Genomic DNA, 19,037 nt, shown 5'->3' with positions numbered 1-19,037 from the left:
TTCATGTCCCAACAAAGTAACGCCTGAGACGCACCAATGGGACACCTTCCCCCAGGCTGTTAGCTCGCCCCTCCGGCGGGATCCCCCGTGAACCTGTAACAGGAGCCCCCAGCAGATGGGTAACGGGGAACCCAAGGAACCCTGTAACAGAATTTAGATCTTGTTTGCCACAGACCACTAGACATCGACTGTAATGCTGTCATGGGGTTTTGGTCAACTCTTGTCATAATCACAGTTAAAGGTTGGTGGCAAATATGATCATGCTGGTTCCATCCTCTTCTGCAATTAGTGCCAAATGGTCTGGCTGAAATGCAGTCAGCACATAATTACCTAAAATCTCACTTTTATGTTCTAGGTCCTGTGAGATCCATCTGTGTCTCATCAGCTGCCAGCGACTGCAGGTTCTTTAGCAGGTGCAGTAAATACAATTTCCTTATGTCGGTCTGCATAAGCAATATGATGCAGGCTGGGAATTTGGGATGAGAGGAGAGCACCCAACCCCCCTGGGATCACCTGATTCCAGAGCAAGCAAACTAATCTTATTGGACTGTGGCAAGTTGAAAGGGTTTTGTGTGTAAATCATAGACTCATCGACTTTTAAGGCCAAAAGGGACCCTCATGATCATCTAGTCTGACCTCCTCCACATCGCAGGTTACAGAATCTCACCCACCTACTCCTGCAATAGGCTTGTAATTTCTGGCTGAATTACCGAAGTCCCCAAATCTTGATTTAAAGATTTCAAGAGACTCCACCATTTACTCTAATTCAAACTAGCGAGTGACCTGTGCCCCACACTGCAGTGGAAGGTGAAAACCCCCAGGGTCTCTGCCAATCTGACATGGGGGAAAATCCCTTCCTGACCCCATATATGGTAATCAGTCAGACCCTAAGCGAGACTCACCAGACAGACACCTGGGAAAGAATTATCTGTAGTAACTCCGCATCTAGGGTCCCATCTCTCACTATTGGAGATATTTGCTAATAGCAGTCACAGGTGGGCCATATGCCATTGTAGGCAACCTCAACCCACCATCCCTTCCATAAACTTATCAAGCTCAGTCTTGAAACAAGTTAGGTTCTTTTGGTTCCACTCCTCCTCTTGGAAGGCTCTTCCAGATCTGAATCGGTTACAAGAATAGTATATACAACATATGCTGAACCCCTTTTCACTTAATAACTTATTTATAAAAACCCTTTTGTGTGGACTTGACAATTCCCTGTGGGGTAGATTCCACCCAGTTGGTGCTGTTGTGAAAGAGACACAGGGATTTGTGCATCAACTTTGCCTCTAATTTGTAGGCTCTTCCATGACTTGTGATCATATTAAAACCAAAACCAAAATAAATTGATTCTAGCACATTTGTTTATATAGTTTTATTTATAAAGAAATTGCAGAATGTTGCAGAATTCAGAGAAGTGGCATAAACAGAATGTAACATATTTCCTTGACAGCATTCCAACACTTACAATTGCTAACAAATGGTGATTGTAACTGCCCACTTCACCCTGGGACTTTCTGACATTATCCTTCAACTGCCCTGTGCTGTACATGTCAGCTATGACTCAGATCACACCCAGACTCTCCTATAGTCATATTTCTCTGTCACTCCTTCCAGGCAGTAATGCTTCTGGCTAAACCCAGCTCATTTGCCTAAAGAGGTAGGAGCAAGGTATGTGTTATGTACTATGCTTACTCAATCCTGGAGTGGCGTTCATTTATGTGTGTTTGACACTGCTATCTTCATTTTGTTGTACACGGGTAGGCTCTTACATTCCCACCTCCAGATATTTCTAACAAGAGTATTTTTTAAAGAATAAGTCTTTACATTTGAAAAACAAAGGCAAAAAAAAAGGAGTTTGCACCAATCAGTTGGCTGAAAGCTGACATCCCGTTCATCTCCTGTTCCAATGCAGAGATCTTAACGAATCTTTCTGGGAGAAAAGTGCTGCCTTTCACTAGTGGTAACTGTTTATGAAAACAAGCTCAGGCATAATTAAGAGCTATTGTTCCATGTAGAATGTGATCCTGCTGCAGTAGCAAGGACCAGAAGACAAATGGATACTGTCCAATGACCAGCTGTCAAGAGCCAGTCCTCATTTCTTATAGGAAGCAGGCAGCTCCCTCCACCCCAACAGAGCTCTGTGACCTTCTAATTTTCCATTTAGGGAGCCATTGGTCTTTGTCTGCTATTATGAAAAATTGAGAAAGAGGAAATATTCTCCATCTGATGCTATCTTCCAAAATATAAGGGGGAGAGGAAGAGAGGGACATGGCTGTAACAGATTTGGAAAGCTAGTAGTTAGAAGATGCAGAGGTACTGTTATCAGTAACCTCGTGAAAGCAAATCTCCTGCTCTGGCAATGAGGAGGTGGCTGGGCCTGATGCTCCACTAGATGACACTACATCCCCTTCAACAAATAAGTTACCAGACTGGAGCCTCAGCGTTCAGATGGGCCTTCCTTCAGCCTGGCCCTGGAGAAAGACCAAATTTAGCCAGAGACCACCATGTTGTATGTTATCACTATTTTTCACATTAGTTTCCAACTTGTTCAAGTTACAGTTTGCCTGAGGGAGGGAGGAAAAAAGAGAAGGGGAGTAGGAGCCCTGAGAAGATAAATGTAGCATTCCATTTCTGAATGAATTTTGCAGCAGCTGGTGAGATGGGAATGTCTGAGGCTCCCATTCTAGTAAGATTTGGTGATTTCACACATGCAATGTTAACATTATCACCAGTAAATATATAGTTGTTTTTTGCCATTGGAATCACGACAGTGAGTCAGTGCAAGGATTAGTTTTTGGTGGGGAGGTGGGAGTGGATTTACAATAATTTATCACACCACAAATATAAGACTGGTACATCAGAGATTGCTCTACAAAAATCTATGTCTCAAACTCTGATGCATTGGGGTGGTCACTACCGTATGTTTTGGCTGGGGTGGGCTGGGCAGCAGATTAGCTTTCTTCTTTGTCGGCTTCCTCCTTCTCATCTTCGTCATCTTTTTCCCCCTGGAGTTTTTGGCGAGCAAATTCCTCAATCACAATGTCCTCCTCACTAGAGAGAAGAAGACAGCATTGTGAGGTCTCAGAACAGGGACTTTAGTGACCATACATATCATCTGCCTGGGAGGAAGGAGGGTCACAGTGTGAAAGTCCCAAAAAGGTGAAATCCCTGCTTAAATCAGCAGGACCATGGAGACAATGTTCACTTTCTGTTGACACCCCAGCCTCACAGGACCCCTCAGTGCACATGCTCTGCTGAGAAGCAGTGCTTTACCTTCTCTGCATATTTCAGCCCTGCCCCAGCGGGCTCTGAGTGCTAACTGGTAAGGATGGTGCAGTGGGGGACATTTACTGAAGGAAATACATAGGATGTGCTGATGAATAGCAAATAGCTGCTCAAGTGGCTGAGACTTTTACCAGCAGCAGCAATGCGATTCTGCCCAGGACAGTTGGGTGTGTGTATGGAGAGGGGAAACCTGCATCTAAAGAGATTTCTGAAAACAAAGTTTTACACAGTGACAAAAAAAATGGAGACAGAGAGACATAAAGAGGGTTAGTTACCTCCTTGCAAGAGGGAAACGCAAATGACACCAAGAAACAGAAAGAGCCACAAGAAGGAAAAGAAGGAAAAAAAGAAGAAAATTCAGCTAAACAGGTTCCAAAATTTCAAGAATACAAAGTGCATGTATCTATGGAACCAAGTCACTGACAGCAACTCCTTCCAGAAAATAATGAAGTAACATTAAAATAGGCAACACAGTTACATACAGAGGCCAGGGTGATTTCACCAAGGGGAAGCCATAAAATAAACATAACTAAGCAGCCAAACGTGCCTCTCCCCCAGCTTTGGTTTCTCCTCCCCCTATGACAACACTCATTTTAGTGGTGACATAACATTGTAATGTCATATTGTTTGTTGTGATGTAGAGAGCACAAGTTTGTGGGGCTTGAATCTTTTGGTCCAAGACACCCACAGGAGGCTCCATAATTGCATTTTGAAATGGAAGCAGGTTTCTTAGTATTGCATCTATCTCCGATGAGTTTATATAACATGTATCATACAGAAAGTGTTGATGTAGTCTGAGAAACCTTTTCCTTACCTTGGCTTGTCTATAGTCCATTTGTAAACATGTCATGGGGAGGCAGAGAAAGATTGAGAGATACACACAGAGGTTAGTCTGAAACAATCATTTCAACAAGAACATGGTCTTACTACTGGGATATTTCTATTGGAAAGACAAATTCTGGGGCAAATAACTGAAAGGAATTGTGCATCTGACGAAGTGGGTTGTAGCCCACAAAAGCTTATGCTTGCAGAAATTTGTTAGTCTTTAAGGTACCACAGAACTCTCATTGTTTTTGCTGTATACAGACTAACATGGCTACCCCTCTGAAAGGAATTGTGCATTTTATCTGCATAATTACTGTGGAAGGTCAGTACTAGATATGTGGCTAAGACACCATGCAACCTTGTGAATATATCTCACTCTAGATCTCAAGACAAAGTCAAACCCTCCCTCTCTTAACACATGAGACTCTTTTGAGTGAGGTTTACGGTACGGGGATTATTAATGGTTGTTTGGCCATTACACACATGGAGTTTTGTGTTTATTATAGAAGTGACTAAATAAGCATCAAACACAATTCACAGCTCTCTCTTATGTGTGTTGAGTTTAGTGGCTCAGACCTGCAATTGCAAAATGGGATCTTTGCTCCAGCAGAGCATTAGCCTCAAGTCTTGGCTGGGTGTGAGATCACCACCCTTAAAAAGTTGTCCTCCACTATAAACCCATGACATCATGAAGTTGTGATGTTTGTGCCAGCACAATGCAGCATACTGGTGTGATGATGTAGTTGCATGTTCTGCAAGAGAAGTTTGCTGGAAACGAGATGGTCCTGTCAAGATCTGGACAGGTGGCAAACTTATGAGAGACCTCCCCTGAAACATTTTATTGTGTGTCTGGTCTGCAGCACAGTAGGTATGCATGGCACGTCATAGACAGAACATGGCTAAAATGAAAGTGTGACCAGCTCTTACTGACTCAGAATCAATCAATGGACTCTGTAAAGCACACCCAGTGCCTTTTTCACGTTGTTGTTGGTATCATTGGCATATTGTACAGGACATTATGGGAACCCACTCAGAAAGTGTGGAAGCTCAGTTTGGAGAGAGAATAATACAAGCCTCTCTCTCTCTCTTTCTCTCTCTCAGGGTGCATTGGAGCTTCCAGGCCTGGCCATGTCAGAAGGTATAAAGCCACAAGGAAAAGGGCAAATGAACTGATCTCACCCCAGAAATGCCCTGCAGTTTGTTTCCATCTGAGTCGGGTCTTCTCTGAGCTGAATTACTTCACTTGGCCTTAGGGATAACCAATGTCACTAGTGTTTCTGGCACCTTTATGAATATGAATGCGTTTCCTCCCTGTTGCTTCCCTAGTGAACATTGTATCCCAGTGTGATCACTTACCATCAGTGGGCTTTGGGTGCATCAGAACAAGAGGCAGCTCAACACCAACGTCGCTGGAAGGAAAAGCACACATCTCTTAAAGGGGAGAATTACATAAAGACAGTTGTGAGAGAAGAGCAAATAGGGTGTTAAATCCCGCTCAACCACCAGACTTCGCAATGGGCATGAGTTCAGGTCTGGCTCTCTCTGCTTAGGTTTGCTTATAGCATCCTGGCAGTCATGGAAACATCCCACAATGCTTTGCAACAATCAGATAATGAAAATGATAATTAATACTGATATGTGTTAAAATGTAACCTTAACTTTTGTGAGCCAAGGACAGGGTGGGGAGCAGCTGTGTGTTCTGCATAAGGAATACACCATCCAGCTATTTGAGTTCCAGTACAAAATACAGCTCAGAGAGTGGACTGGAGAGAGGTCAGGCTGCATATTGTGGTTTGGGCCAGAAAAGGCCTTGGATCTTCTACTTGATCCATTCCTTCCTCAACTTTGAGTTAAGTTCTCTTAGCACAAGTCATCTGTTGGGTAATTGCACTAACAGCTGAGCAGGGAATCAGAGAGTCCAGAGAAGAGGAGCCACACACTTGCAGGACACAGGAAAGTGTCACACCGGCTGCATGGGGTTTGACAATCACATCTTAATGCAAGATGTCTGAAAGTGTGAGTGCACGTGCGTGTGTTTGGAGGTACGAAGGTGAGGAGGTTGCTTGACATTCATCCGCGTTCAACCACAGCAGGTTTCATTGTCTCTGGGCCTCATGCACTATCCTATTGCAAAGCTCCATAAAGAGGGACACCATTCCTGATAGACACCTGCCAATTGACTCATTCTTTACCTTGAAGTGAGATCTCCCAGAATGCTGTGGGGAGGAAAGAAAGAACACAGAATTCAGCTAAAAAACAATAAAACAAATACAAATATAATGAATGCGTGGGAAATGTTCCCTTATGGATAGTGAGGTTTTCTTTCGTGTCACTGTTATTTGGGTTAGGTGCGTGACACCCTTCACAGGTCCCTACTGTCATGGCACCCAGTTGTCCTGTGGTGATGTGTCAAGAGTCCCAGCTGCTGGGATAACCACCAGGAGGTGTGGCAGGGTTACTGGAGATTCAAGTGTAGGGCTAGAGTTGGTCCTTTTTTTCCAGGCTGACAGAGGTTGAGTGTGCCTTGGAAGAGACTCTCTCGGGCTGTGGGCTACAGTGATGGCTGACATTTCTACAAGCTCCCTGCTGATGCATGGAGTGTCATGGGTATCTGCCTCAGAGGAGGCTTTTGACCAGCTTTCCTGCTTTGAGGAAGAATCATAGAATTATAGAAAAGTGGAGCTGGAAGGAACCTGCGCTGAGCCAGAGCCAAGTGAACCAAGACCATCCCTGGCAGGTGTTTGTCTAACCTGTTCTTAAAAACCAACAATGATGGGGATTCCACAGCCTTCCTTGGAAGCATATTCCAGAGCTTGACAGGAGTTGAAAAGTTTTTCCTAATATCTAACCTAGATCTCCCTTGCTGCAGATTAAGCCAATTACTTCCTGTCCTACCTTCAGTGGACATGGTGAACAAGTGATCCCTGTCCCCTTTGTAACAGCTCTTAACATATTTGAAGACTGTTATCAGGTTCCCCCTCAGTCTTCTTTTCTCAGGACTAAACATGCCCAGTTTTTTAACCTTTCCTCACAGGTCAGATTTTTAAACCTTTTATCTTTTTTGTTGCTCTCCTGTCAACTCTCTCCAATTTGTCCACATCTTTTTTAAAGTGTGGTGTCCAGAATTGGACACAGTATTCCAGATGAGGCCTCAGTACCAAGTAGAGCAGGAAATTTACCCCTTGTGTCTTACATACGACAGTCTTATTGAAATACCCTAGAACAATATTAGCCTTTTTTGCAGCTGCATAACATTGTTGATTCATATTCAATTTGTGATCCTGTGTAACTTCCGGATCCTTTTCAGCAACACTGCCACTCAGCAAGTTATTCCTCGTTTGGTACTTGTGCCTTTGATTTTTGCTTTCTACGTGTAATACTTTGCATTTGTCTTTATTGATTTTTATCTTGATTTCAGACTAATTCTCCAATTTGTCAAGGTCCTTTTGAATTCTAATCCTGTCCTCCAAAATGCTTACAATCCCTCCCAGTTTGGTGTAATCCACAAATTTTATAAGCATACTCGTCATTCCATTACCCAAATCATTAATGAAAACACTGACCTGGGACTGGACCTGGGACTGACTCCTATGGCACTGGACATGCCCTCCCAATTTGACAATGATCCATTGAGTACCATCTTTCAACTAGTTATGCACCCTCCTTACAGGAATTTCATCTAGACCACAAAAACAATGAGAGTTCTGTAGCACTTTAAAGACTAACAAATTTATTTTCTGCAGGCATAAGCTTTACAACCCATCTGACGAAGTGGGTTACAGCCCACGAAAGCTTATGCCTGCAGAAAATAAATTTGTGCACTTCAAAGTGCTACAGAACTCTCATTGTTTTTGCTGTATACAGACTAACATGGCTACCCCACTGGAACTCTTCATCTAGACCACATTTCCCTGGTTTGCTTATGAGAATGTGGGGCATTAGAGAATGTTCGATAATAAAAGTGAGGTGCAGGGGTATAAATGGGGATGTGATCCGTGAGTGAAGGGTGAGAATCATTGAGAATTCAAGGCTCACATCTGGAATGGATGCCATCAGGATGACTCAATGCCTGGATGCCTTGAGGTGTTTGTAGGGTACAGCGAGGGTCTCAAAAGCAAACTAAGAAATCCAGTTATTGAGCTATTTCCCTTACCCTCTGTTTCGTTATCATCTACATGCTGGTATTATAATTATTAGCTGTAGTAGTATTGTGGCAGTGCCTAGGAGCACAAGTCATGGATTAGGACCCTGTTGTGCTAGGTGCTGTTCAAACACACAACCATAAGATGGCTCCTACCCCAAAGAGCTTACACTCTATGTATCAGAGAGATGCTCACCCTCCTCTGGATACCACCAGGTTCACCTTCACTTTGTAGGACACCAGGATCCCCAATACCTCTTTGTCCATCCCAGGTCTCAATCTACAAGAAAAAGCATAGAAAAGAGGTCAGAAGATGACCTGGGAAGAGATACGCCATGTGATCAAAGTGGACCGAGTTTGTCGCCTGATGATCAGGATGACAGCAGTTGAGATAGGGTTAAGCCACCACAACAATGCCATAAAAATCTTATAATCTGTGACTGCCACAGGGCTCCGTCTTGTGCTGAGGGAAGTAGCTGTTTAACTGCACAGCAACACAGCACAACAGTAAGGGAAGGGAAGAATAATTTAGCTGAAACTATGGAGGAATTTCTGAGGGTAGATGTAATTAACTGAGCTGGAATTTAATCAGGACAGAAGGGCTGATGCACCTGCTCTTGAAAAAAGTGCTATGGGATCTTTTAAAGATCACGGTCAGGACCATGGGTTTACCTCTTACCTGCAAGAAGGATAAGTGGGTGTGTATCTTCATCACAGACTCACCAAACTATTCAGCATGATGAACAGTCTCTGCTCAGGAGGATCTTAGAACCAGAGCTGCAGGGAGTGAGGCAGGTCAGGATTGAGGTATATCAGCAGTGTGTAGGGGCCCAGGACAGGATTAGCGGGAGTGGAGGCTGCAGCTCAAGGTTTGGGTGCATAGATATTGGCAGAGCAGCACTGGACTGTACAAAGAGGGGAGGGTGTGGGGAATAGTTGTCTGACAGACTGATAAGAGATCAGCTGGAGAGCAGTGTTGGTAGGGAATTGGCCTTTCTCTTACATGGTGGTGGAGGCCAGGTTGGTGTCCTCATGCTTGAGTTTGCCATCAAGTGCCAGGCCACGCTTCTCACGGTTGGTTGATAGGCTGGGGGTCACTGAGTAGGTTTTGGAGAAGGTGGAATTGGCAGCCACGGTCTCACTGAAACGGATGCAGAGAGGAAAGCTCAGAACAGCCACCAGAGTCCCAACGGAGAACAGAGTAGTGACAATTGCATATAACCCACTGGAAAGGTAGGATCCTGAGCCGCCTGGGAACGGCTTGTGATTATGGACCCAGAGCAGATGCGTCTGGGCAGAGCAAGGCCACAGCACCCTATCTGATCCCTTCCCCACATCCTGCTGTCTGTATGTCCCAGCAAGAGGAGAATCTCTATCTCCCCCACACATACGCTCCTGCTGTCTGTATCCCTTGGCTTCTCTGTCTCCTTTTCTCACACTCTCCTTCTCCTTTCTATTCCTCCTCCCTCTTTCTTTCTCCCTTTTCCTTTACACAGGAACACAGAATTGCCAGATTGGATCTGATTTCTGACCCATCTAGTCCAGTATCCTGTCTCTGACAGTGGCCAGTACCAGACGCTCCGGAGAAAGGTGCAAGAACCCTGCTGTGGGCAGTTGTGTGATAATCTGTCTCCAGGGAAGTTTCCTCCTAGCCCCCAATAGTGAGACGTTGGCTTATGCCCTGATGCATGGGGATTTCTATCTCTTCCAAAGCTCTGTTGCTCTTTTCCTATTTACTATTATAACTCTAGATATTCTTGTTGTGTATTGAACCATCATCTTTCCTGTCTCCTCTCTTTCCCCATCATTCTCTTCCAACTCCTTCTCTGTTCTAGCTCTCTCCATCACTCTACTGGCCAGCAAAGCCCAGTGGTATATGGTCTGCTACCTCCTCTAACTTACTTTATCTCCTCTGTACACACGATCTTTGTATATTTGTCCAGCGAATAGAGAACCACGTCCGTGATCTGCTCGACTGATCAGAGAGAAAGGGAACACAATTCTATCATGGCAATGACATGGGTATCGCATAGGATATTACACACGTATGAATGCCCACACACTGTCCTTGGCTCTCTAGCATCTGAAGAAGTAGTCCCTTAAACTAGTGGGACAGGAGGGACCAGGTATTTTCCTAGCCATCCCTCCACTGAATTTACAGGTTAGATAAAGTTGGAGCATAACACATGTAGAACAGGCTTCTGGTCTCTCGGTTGTTTTACATCACATCCATCCCCCAACAGCCTGAGCTCTGTGATGGCTAAGGAAACTATTGTGTCTCTAAACTGCAGTCCAAAACCATACAGAGAACCTGGTTCTTCCCTCCCATGCAGTGGTTTAAATGCGGAATAACCCCACTGAAGTCAGTGGAGGTACATTGGTGTAGAACTGGTGCAAGTGAGAGGAGAAGCAGGCACAGGGATTTACTCTTTGGGCCTGGGAGAGCTGGGAAGAGAAGAGGGGCGGCGTTGAGCCTTGTGCCCAACCAGCACTGCTCACCTATTGGGGAAGTGAGGTTCACGGCCCTTGTGCACACTTCTTTATAAAATCTGAATCTCACAAAGGTGTTTTAAGAGTCCTGTGCACCTTGTCCAGGGTGTGAGGCATGAGCAAAGTGGTAAAAGGAAGAATGTGGGGCACAGGAGGGCAGAATGAAACTGAGGCCTGGGGGTGAGCATCACGCTCTCTCTCACCTGATATTTTAATCTTCTTCACAATCTTGTTGGTGGTGTTGTTGATATTAATATTGACAGCGATTGGGTCTCCGTGGTAATAGATCTGCAATCACAATGGATCTGGTTACACTGGACGCTAACTGGAGTTAAGGAAGTAGCCAGATACTATGGTAACAGGCACCGAAGGGAGGACCAAAACCGATAGGTAGACATTGATGGCACCATGGAAAGAGAGACCTGCAAAAGCTAGGATACACAGAGACCCAAGGGAATGCATTCACAGTGTGCACCAGGACCTCTCCTCTCCAAGGAGAAGGAGACAGCTCAGGTCTGAGAGGGAGTGGTGCCCTCCCAGAAAGTCTTTTGTCTTCTTGGGCCTGTGAAGAGAGACTGTTTCCAAGCAGTAGAAATACAGGCAGAGAAGAGAAATCCTGTGAATTTTCAAAGTGTTTTAACCTTTGTTCCAGTCTAACTAAGCTCCTGAGGATTCAGCCCAAGGTAAAGCATGTCTGACAAGGTACAGGCTGGGATGAAGCCCCCAGATTTGTTGGCAAATGAATGATGGATGCTGAAAGGCCAAGAGGCACAAACTGCAGAGATCACTAATATCTCTGAGAGACCTAGGAGGAATCCTGTCTTTGTAAAAGCAGTGGCTGTGACCAGAGCCCTGCAGCTGCTAAGGCCCAGAGGTGGGACTCTGGCACCCCAGAACATGAGACACCAGGAGCACAATAGGTCAGGAGGCTGGAGAGGGTGTGAGAGACTCTTCTGGAGCCTCAGTTTCACAGATGAGCATTTCTGCTGTAATCAGTCTCCAGCTGCACAGGGAGAGAACAGCATGTACCAGTCTGGGTGGGACAGGCCCTGCTTGCCGGAGCACAGGGGAGAGGCTCCATACAGGGGTACAGACCTCCTTATCCATTGAGGCCTCAAGGTGCAGGGGCTTGTCAGACATCATGAATTGCCTGGTGGTCTCTGACTTTGGTGCTGGACCCGTATTCACTGGGGCAAACTGAACCTTTCGGATCACCAGCCGTACTGAATTCCTGCAGGGATGAGAAATGGGCAGGCCTGTAAGCACAGAGACACTGGGTCTGTCCTAGGAGTTCCCACCCATAACCCACCCTTTCCCCCCCCCAGCTAGATCTAAAAGAATGAAGGAAAACATCTGTTTGCTTAAGCAGATGGACACCTTTATTCTCCCACCCCAGGGTGCCTGGGCAAACCAGAGTCTGTTCTTAAGAAGCATCAGAAATGGGAACAGGGGCTGGTACCCTTAAATCTAAAAGCATGAGGCAGGGCTGATGGAGGCTGAAGCCTGGGGCCTCCGTTAGAAGTATAAACCCAGGGATGCCCCGCTGCAGGGATTTGGCCTGGGGGAGAAACTTGGTTCTTTTGCTTTAGGAGGATGGGGAAAGAAAGGGATACACTGGAATTACCGCTTGTGAATTTTCTCCTCCAGATTTTCAGCACAAAATCCTTTGACTTCAAAGTCCACACCACAAGCCTGAGGGAAACAAAGATGGTTACAAGGCTACTGTGATAGGCCTCAAGGTGCAACAGAGCCCTTAACTTCTGTCAGGGATAATAAGTGCTGACAGTTACATTTATTCACCACCCTTCCTCATCACATCAGTGTGTATCATCCACCTCTTTGGAAAACCTGTCTGCAAGAAGTGGTTGTGCAAGCTCCCTCCAACAGCTGCCCCCCAGCTGGCTGTACCATTCTGTTTCACACCACAATGGAAGCAACTGTGATTTTTGGAGCCCTAGAGTTGGGAGAGGTTGTCGGAGACAGATTCTTAATTCATCCGTCCATCCCTGTGTCTTTCTTTCAGGCCAACAACAGATGTGAAACACGGAATCCAAATTCACCTTTCCGAGATCATCTGCTCCTGGCTGGAGAGTGACTGAACAGGGCAAGTTGGTCGCCATCTGGGGGAGACAGGAAATCTTTACTAAGAACACCAAACCCAACCCAGCAGAACAGAACAATTTGAGCTCAGGTTCCCCCTCACTCACTGTAATGTCTGACTCCTGGCTGGTAATCTCTGGCACCGGGGTTGGGAGAAGGGATGTCAGGATGGGAAAATCCCTAGCTGAAATCCCCTGAGGCTTGGGGTTTATGGTGGGATAGATGTGTCCCTGGCAGATATTTTGGTAGCTGCTCAGAGTTCTGCAGGTAAGTTTCCTCTTCCATTATAGCTATAGGCTCAAATAAGGATCAAGGAACTTCATCCAAACACACGTCCAATGCACACCCATACAGCACACAAAGGTAGCACCTCATTCTGGGCTCCATAGTCTCTTCATACCTTCTTATACAACTGTCTATGACATGGGCTTTATGTCTGTCCATAGCTTCTGTTCAAGCTGATGCTAGTGCTGGTTCTGCCCCAATCCCTTCTCTCCTACCCAAAGGGACAAAATCCCAAGGCTGCTCCCCCAGCAATATGGCAGTCGGGCTGATGTAGCTGAGACGGATACTGCCATAAGTTAACTCCTTGACATAGTTGCTTCTGATCCTGGATCATTTGTTGGGCAGCATGACAAGTGGCCAGTGCTTCACAGCTCTAGAGCGTCTGTGCATAGCAAGAGATAGTGGAGTCTGTGAATGGAAAGAGCCATGTGTGTTGAGGCGTTCCTACCTCGAAAGTGAAGGGATAAGCATGGTCACCCAGCTTCTTCAACAGCTTTTCCTGCAAAGGACTGAGAGAAGTTGGTTTCTGTTCTGGCACAGGAGGATAAATCTGAGTGGTCAGGACATAGAGGTCCTTCCTGAAGGTCAAGCCAATGACATCCAGGTCATCTCGGCCATAGCGGAATGCACAGGTCAGGATCACATACACTGGGGCCAGGGCAGGACAGATGGAAATTGAAAGAGAGAAAAGGAGACAAGCAAAAGGAAGGAATGGAAATGAGGGACGGACAGGTGGAGGAGGGGGATTGAGATAAAAGAAGAAACCATATTAATGACTCTTCAAAATTAAAAGCAGTTTCTTTATGTATGCAAAAACCTGACCCAGTTATCTAGGGCTGTGTCTCTAAAGCCCAGTGCAAAGATTGGAAGATCCATGAAATCCTTCGTCAAGCCCCTGGTAGCTTCAGAATCAGTCCCCAAGACAGAGAAGAAGAGCAGAAAACAGAGAAACAGAGACAGTTTTTCGTCTCTGGCTCAGGAAGGGTTGCTTTGAATAGGGAGACTCCCTGGTTGATCACTAGGCACTTTCACCTAACTACAATCACAAGTTACAAACAATGGCTCATTGCACCAGTTTTCAGATCCGCATCATAGCCTCAACGTTTGCATCTTATTGCTGTAGAGACTTACCTTTTCTATCCTTCAGGTACTCTGGATCAATTAAGACGACACCATCTGCAAATAAGCACAAGAGGTGCAGGTGAGCTCAGCCTTCACAGCAGGTGGTGTTGCAAATGGTGGGAATGTTCTTTTAAAAATGCACTTTATCCATAACATTTAGTCAACGAAAGAAGCTCCTTTCTCAAGCTGCAGGGACATTAGCCCCATCCCATAAGGAAATTGCATCTTGAAGAGCTGGGTATGTACTCAGACTAGCTGCTTGTGCTGTCCTGGCCACACTGCTATTTTAGTGTACTAGATAGTCCGTGTCAGTCTACCTGCCCCTAGAGGCTAGATTTTCTACCTCTCCCACCTTTGCTTTTTATTACCGATATTTGCAGGCAAACAGAATTTTTGCTTCTCACAGGTTTCGCTTGCTTGTGCTACCTATTCCCACTGAAAATCATCGACCACTGAAACATATGGAGCAAAGCCATTTTACACCAGCTGAGGATCTGGGCCCACAAAACCGCTGCCTGTAAAGTGACAGCCAGCTACACAGCAATCAGCTGTAGTGTCACATGCAGACGATACTGGCTTGCAGAATGGGATGGGGAAGATAATGATACTCACCTACAGGTTCCACAGAATCTACATGGTCCACAAAATCTCTCTTCCCCAGGTAGATGGATAACTGGAGGCAGCATGAGGGGGAAGAAAAGAAACAAGAACAGCAAAGAAACAGGTTGTGGTTCTTCATTTGATCAGTGGAAGTTTCAAGTTTGTAGCCATGGCTGGGATCATGGAATGGAGATCTCTCAATATTATGATTATTCTAGTTATCAGAACAGCCATCATTACTTAAGGGACTTCATTATATTTTAAAAAAAGTTTCTTCCTGAAAAGCACCATGATAGCTCTGTGCCAGGTGCATCAGAAATAGAGCAAGAGAGAGCTCAAAGGGAGAGGGAATCCCCACAATGCACCCTGGTGGGGTAGGAACCCTACTACTATGAAGTCTCTGACACACATGTACTGGCAGGACTCACATAGTAGTGCCTGGATAAATCAAATACAATTTAGTTCAACAGGTAAAGCATCTTGGGAAACAAAGATGCATGTGTCTGTGTTCTGCAGCCCCCCAGCCTTGCCCAAGCTCAGCTTGTATTTACCTTCCCATTGGGGCTGGTCTTCTTAAAAACCCTGCAGAGGAAACAAAGACAAAGGGGTTAGGTAGGTCTGGGAAAAGACTGCAAGTCCCTACAGGCTGGCCTCTGCCAAAGTGCTGTGTTCGGAGAAAGGGAGCAGAAGGGGAGTCGGTTCACCAAGTAGTTAGGAGGAATCGGGGAATAAGGCTGAGTCTGTAGTCAGAACTCATTAGTTTCATAACTCTTGGCTAAGGAGGAGTGGGCATGTGAATTCAGGATCTTTGGGGGTTCAGTCCCTTTCATAGTCAGACCCCATACTGACCCCTGGCCTCTTTTTGCCTGGTGCAGACTCCAATGGCTGGGGGGAAGGGAGATATCATATGCCCTGATCTGTCTGTGCCGTGGATTTCTCTCCCAACATCATGGGGAGAATATTCCTGGTGGGAAGGGGTGGAGGACATGCTGTTGCCACAGACCATATTTTAGAGGCTGGGGAGAAAAGCACAGAACTGCCATGTGAGAGTGTTAGCTAGTGAACCGCTCCCTGGGCTAAGGGAGGCTGGTGTGTATTTCTCCTTTCCCTGTAGAATATGGACAGCCAGGAACTGGTCCTGCTCCTGTCTCAGGTTCCTCAAGTATGGCTGCTGCATTTCCCCAATTCTCTCTAGCTGCTGGTGCTGGGGAATGTGGATCATTCTGCAGGATGGGGAGCTGTAGGCCTGGTCTACACTTAAAAAGTAGGTTGACATAGCTACGGCATGCGCAACATAGGTTGTGTCTACACTATGGGGTAATGCCAGCAGTAGCTCTGGTGCTATAGTTTCCATAATGTAGACATGGCCTTAGTAATTCTGAACTCTGATGCCTCGGTGAAGCATATGCTGAGGGCAAGTTCTTATCCTCTTTAGACATTATCTGCAGTTTCCTGGCATGAACTGGTCACCCAGTGGTGAGGAGAGAATCCCCAGCTGTTACACATGAACACTGCATCACATGATGCATCATGCCAGGAAACAGGAACATTGGGAACCCATGTAACCTTTTACCTTGACTGCAGCATACAGACACAGCTCTCACCAACATAACTGAACTTGGGACTTGCAGCAACAAAGCCAAACTGCTTGATCTATGAGATAGGTGTGGGCTGCATAGTCATTGGGCCCAGCCACTATACATGAACACCGCATCACGTGTGACCTCCCACAAGGGTCAAGTTTTTGTGATGGTGGCTCCTCCTCCTTTGAAGTGTCAAGAACAGGCCACTGCTTGGGACAGGACACTGGACTTGGTGGACCATTGGACTGGTCTGATTTTGGCAGGAGCTGGGACACTTGACCAGGATGGCCAGTGGTTTTAGCTGGGCTGGAATTTCTTCTGATCCTATTCATCCAGTTCATCTGGCTCCTGGCCCAGACACTGGAGGGTTAAAGTTGCCTTGGACATCCTTGTCAGCTGGAGGCTGATGCTAAGGAACTGAAAGTGACTTCCGTGTCAATTCCCATTACCACAACTCCATGTTCCCTTTGCATTCAAGCTTAATATTAAGCACCCAGCTTCCCTCAGGTGCAAGCTTTGCTCTGGGCTGGAAACAGAGGGAGAGCTTGCATAATGCCAGTAGATGGCAATGCATATGCATGACAGAGAGACGGATGGACCACCAAAGCCAGGCAAAGTCGCTGTCACTCACTCCTAAACACACGAGTATGAAAGACATGGAGGGAGAGCAAAAGGTGACTTGGGCCAGTGGCAGGACTGTCCCAGGTGGGGGCTGAGGCCTTCAAAACAATGGGAATTTACCCCACTCCATCCAATCTCTGTAGGGCAGAGGTTGCCTCCACTAGGGCTGGGGTGAACTAACCCAGTGTGTTTGGGGGTCCCTTTTTCCCTGTGAAGGGTGCTGCATGTTGGCACTTTGCACTGCCCCAATCCCATGTATAGTGGGAGAAGGAAGAGGAAGACACATACTTGGATCCGTCTGACATTTTCAATCAGTTGCTGCACAGCAGGGTTTCTGCAAAAGGAAGCAAAGGAAAACAGACAACTGCAGGGGGTTCAGAGAGCCATTTAAAGTGGGGGGGGGCATAGATTTGCACTCCCCACACCTGACCCTTCTCTTCCCCTCTCAGGTGCCTCCCTCCCGTCAGCAGCCTGATCCCCTGGCCCAAGAACCCCTACACCCTCCCGCTCCAAATCTGAGCGAGTGGCATTGCGACCTGGCGCATGGAGTCACAGTACCACTCAGGTTTGGCCCAGGCAAAAAGCGTTCAAGTCATGCCCAGATGGCCCCCCCTGGTTCCATAGACTGGGTCAGCAGAGTGAGATTCTAGGAGTCCTAGTTCTCACAATGACAGGTCCAACATTTGAAGGGACATTTATATTATATTATGATAGGCCAGGGTCTTCCTTCAGCCTCGGGTCTCAGACTATGGCCCCAGTGGTTGTTTCAGATGTCTCAGGACAGCAGAGGAGCAGGCTCAGAGCGGGGTTATGGTATTCTGTTTCCCAGCCCAGGTTTGCTCCTGTTTCCCTAAGGACTTTGTATCCTTGGCTAGGAGCATGCAGCACTGAGGCAAGTTTAACTGTGATTCTAGGACAAATCCATAATCCAGATGGGAACAGACCTATCACCCAACTCCTCCTCTATTACACTGGAAGGCAGCAAAAAAAATGAGGGTCAGAAAATGTCAGAGTGATGAGTGGGGTGGGACAAACATTAGAAGGTGTCAGAAGAACCACTTAGGACCATCCTGATGGCAAGTGACTGTTGAGTGAGTGTCTGCGAGCCTGGGAGAGGAGGATGAATGAGTGAAGCTACTAGAGGAGCTGTCATCTTATGTAAGTCCTTATCTGCAAGAAATTTGCTGTAATGATTTATTAGGAGGAAGCTGCTGGTTGCTACTGTCAGCCCTCTATGAAGGGAGCTAGGGAACCAAGCTTAGAGCAGTCAAGACCAATGCGTATTCAAGCCACTAATTCCATACAACCTCACAGGAAGGGTCTTTGAACAAGGACAAAGAGCTGGGTTTCCCCTATGGGAAGTCCCTTCCTGAGGTCCTGTTCTCTTCGAACAAGATACAAGGAGCTCCCATTGGAGTCGATGGGAGCTGTGGGCGCTCAGCACCACTGAACATTAGATCCTGCATGTCTCAGACAGGATGCCCAAAAACTGAGGCACCCAGACTTCCTTGAAATTGTTGGCCTTACACGCTCTGCACCATGGTTTCCTCAGCAGCTTGTCCCTTGTAAAATGAGGATAATAAACTGATCCTACTTTGTACATGTTTTGAGATCTGCGGATGGAAAGTGCTATTTAAAGGCTAAGTATTATTAATTATTACTACTCCGAGAAGGCACAAAAATAGGGCAGGTGAGATCCATCTCATGCTGCTGCTTAGGGGAACTCATTTCTCCTGACTCTACCCCCACATCAACGTAATGTGAGTGCACATTACCATTTTCATTGCTGATTGTGCACATTGTACACATACCCAGAAGGACACAGTCCCTGCCCCAAAAAGCTTACAATCTGCTTTCCTATAAATCAGCCTATGGGAAATGAAAATAACATTCTGTGTGGAACCTTTCCATATTTAACCCACTTCTCCCTCTACCTCTGACCCTCGCCATCCATGCATCCATCATATCTCCTTCACTCTTTA

The 19,037-nt window shown here is 46.2% G+C and overlaps 1 protein-coding gene and 1 long non-coding RNA gene across 2 annotated transcripts; one reads left to right on the top strand and one right to left on the bottom strand.

Annotated features, from left to right (window-relative positions):
* The first annotated feature begins 5 nt into the window (after nt 1–5).
* On the top strand, nt 6–6,393 carry LOC137153212 (uncharacterized). Its single transcript, XR_010919722.1, has 3 exons — nt 6–241; nt 356–413; nt 5,215–6,393. It is a non-coding gene; the product is annotated as an uncharacterized lncRNA (long non-coding RNA).
* On the bottom strand, nt 2,955–17,360 carry ARR3 (arrestin 3). The gene is made up of 17 exons (XM_067548337.1): nt 17,344–17,360; nt 15,403–15,433; nt 14,864–14,924; nt 14,261–14,305; nt 13,578–13,777; nt 12,805–12,864; nt 12,369–12,436; nt 11,840–11,975; nt 10,948–11,032; nt 10,157–10,229; nt 9,258–9,395; nt 8,451–8,534; nt 6,306–6,329; nt 5,470–5,522; nt 4,103–4,112; nt 3,564–3,566; nt 2,955–3,054 (listed from the first exon to the last, which is right to left on the bottom strand). Exons 1-17 carry the CDS (start codon nt 17,358–17,360, stop codon nt 2,955–2,957), a joined length of 1,188 nt encoding a protein of 395 aa, XP_067404438.1.
* Nucleotides 17,361–19,037: the final 1,677 nt, after the last annotated feature.

Source organism: Emydura macquarii, unplaced genomic scaffold (genome assembly GCF_026122565.2).
Source record: "Emydura macquarii macquarii isolate MOO-44397 ecotype Brisbane River unplaced genomic scaffold, CSIRO-AGI_Emac_v2 contig_1253, whole genome shotgun sequence".
Taxonomy (NCBI): Eukaryota; Metazoa; Chordata; order Testudines; family Chelidae; genus Emydura; species Emydura macquarii.
This window is presented reverse-complemented; position numbering and strand designations above follow the sequence as displayed.

Excerpts from the sequence above, each read along its gene's own strand:
- ARR3 (XM_067548337.1), bottom strand. Across the intron at positions 11,033-11,839 it reads AGGCCTCAATGGATAAGGAG|ATCTATTACCACGGAGACCC; the intron begins GTCTGTACCCCT and ends TTGTGATTGCAG. Across the intron at positions 9,396-10,156 it reads GTGTGTACAGAGGAGATAAA|TGAGACCGTGGCTGCCAATT; the intron begins GTAAGTTAGAGG and ends CATCCGTTTCAG.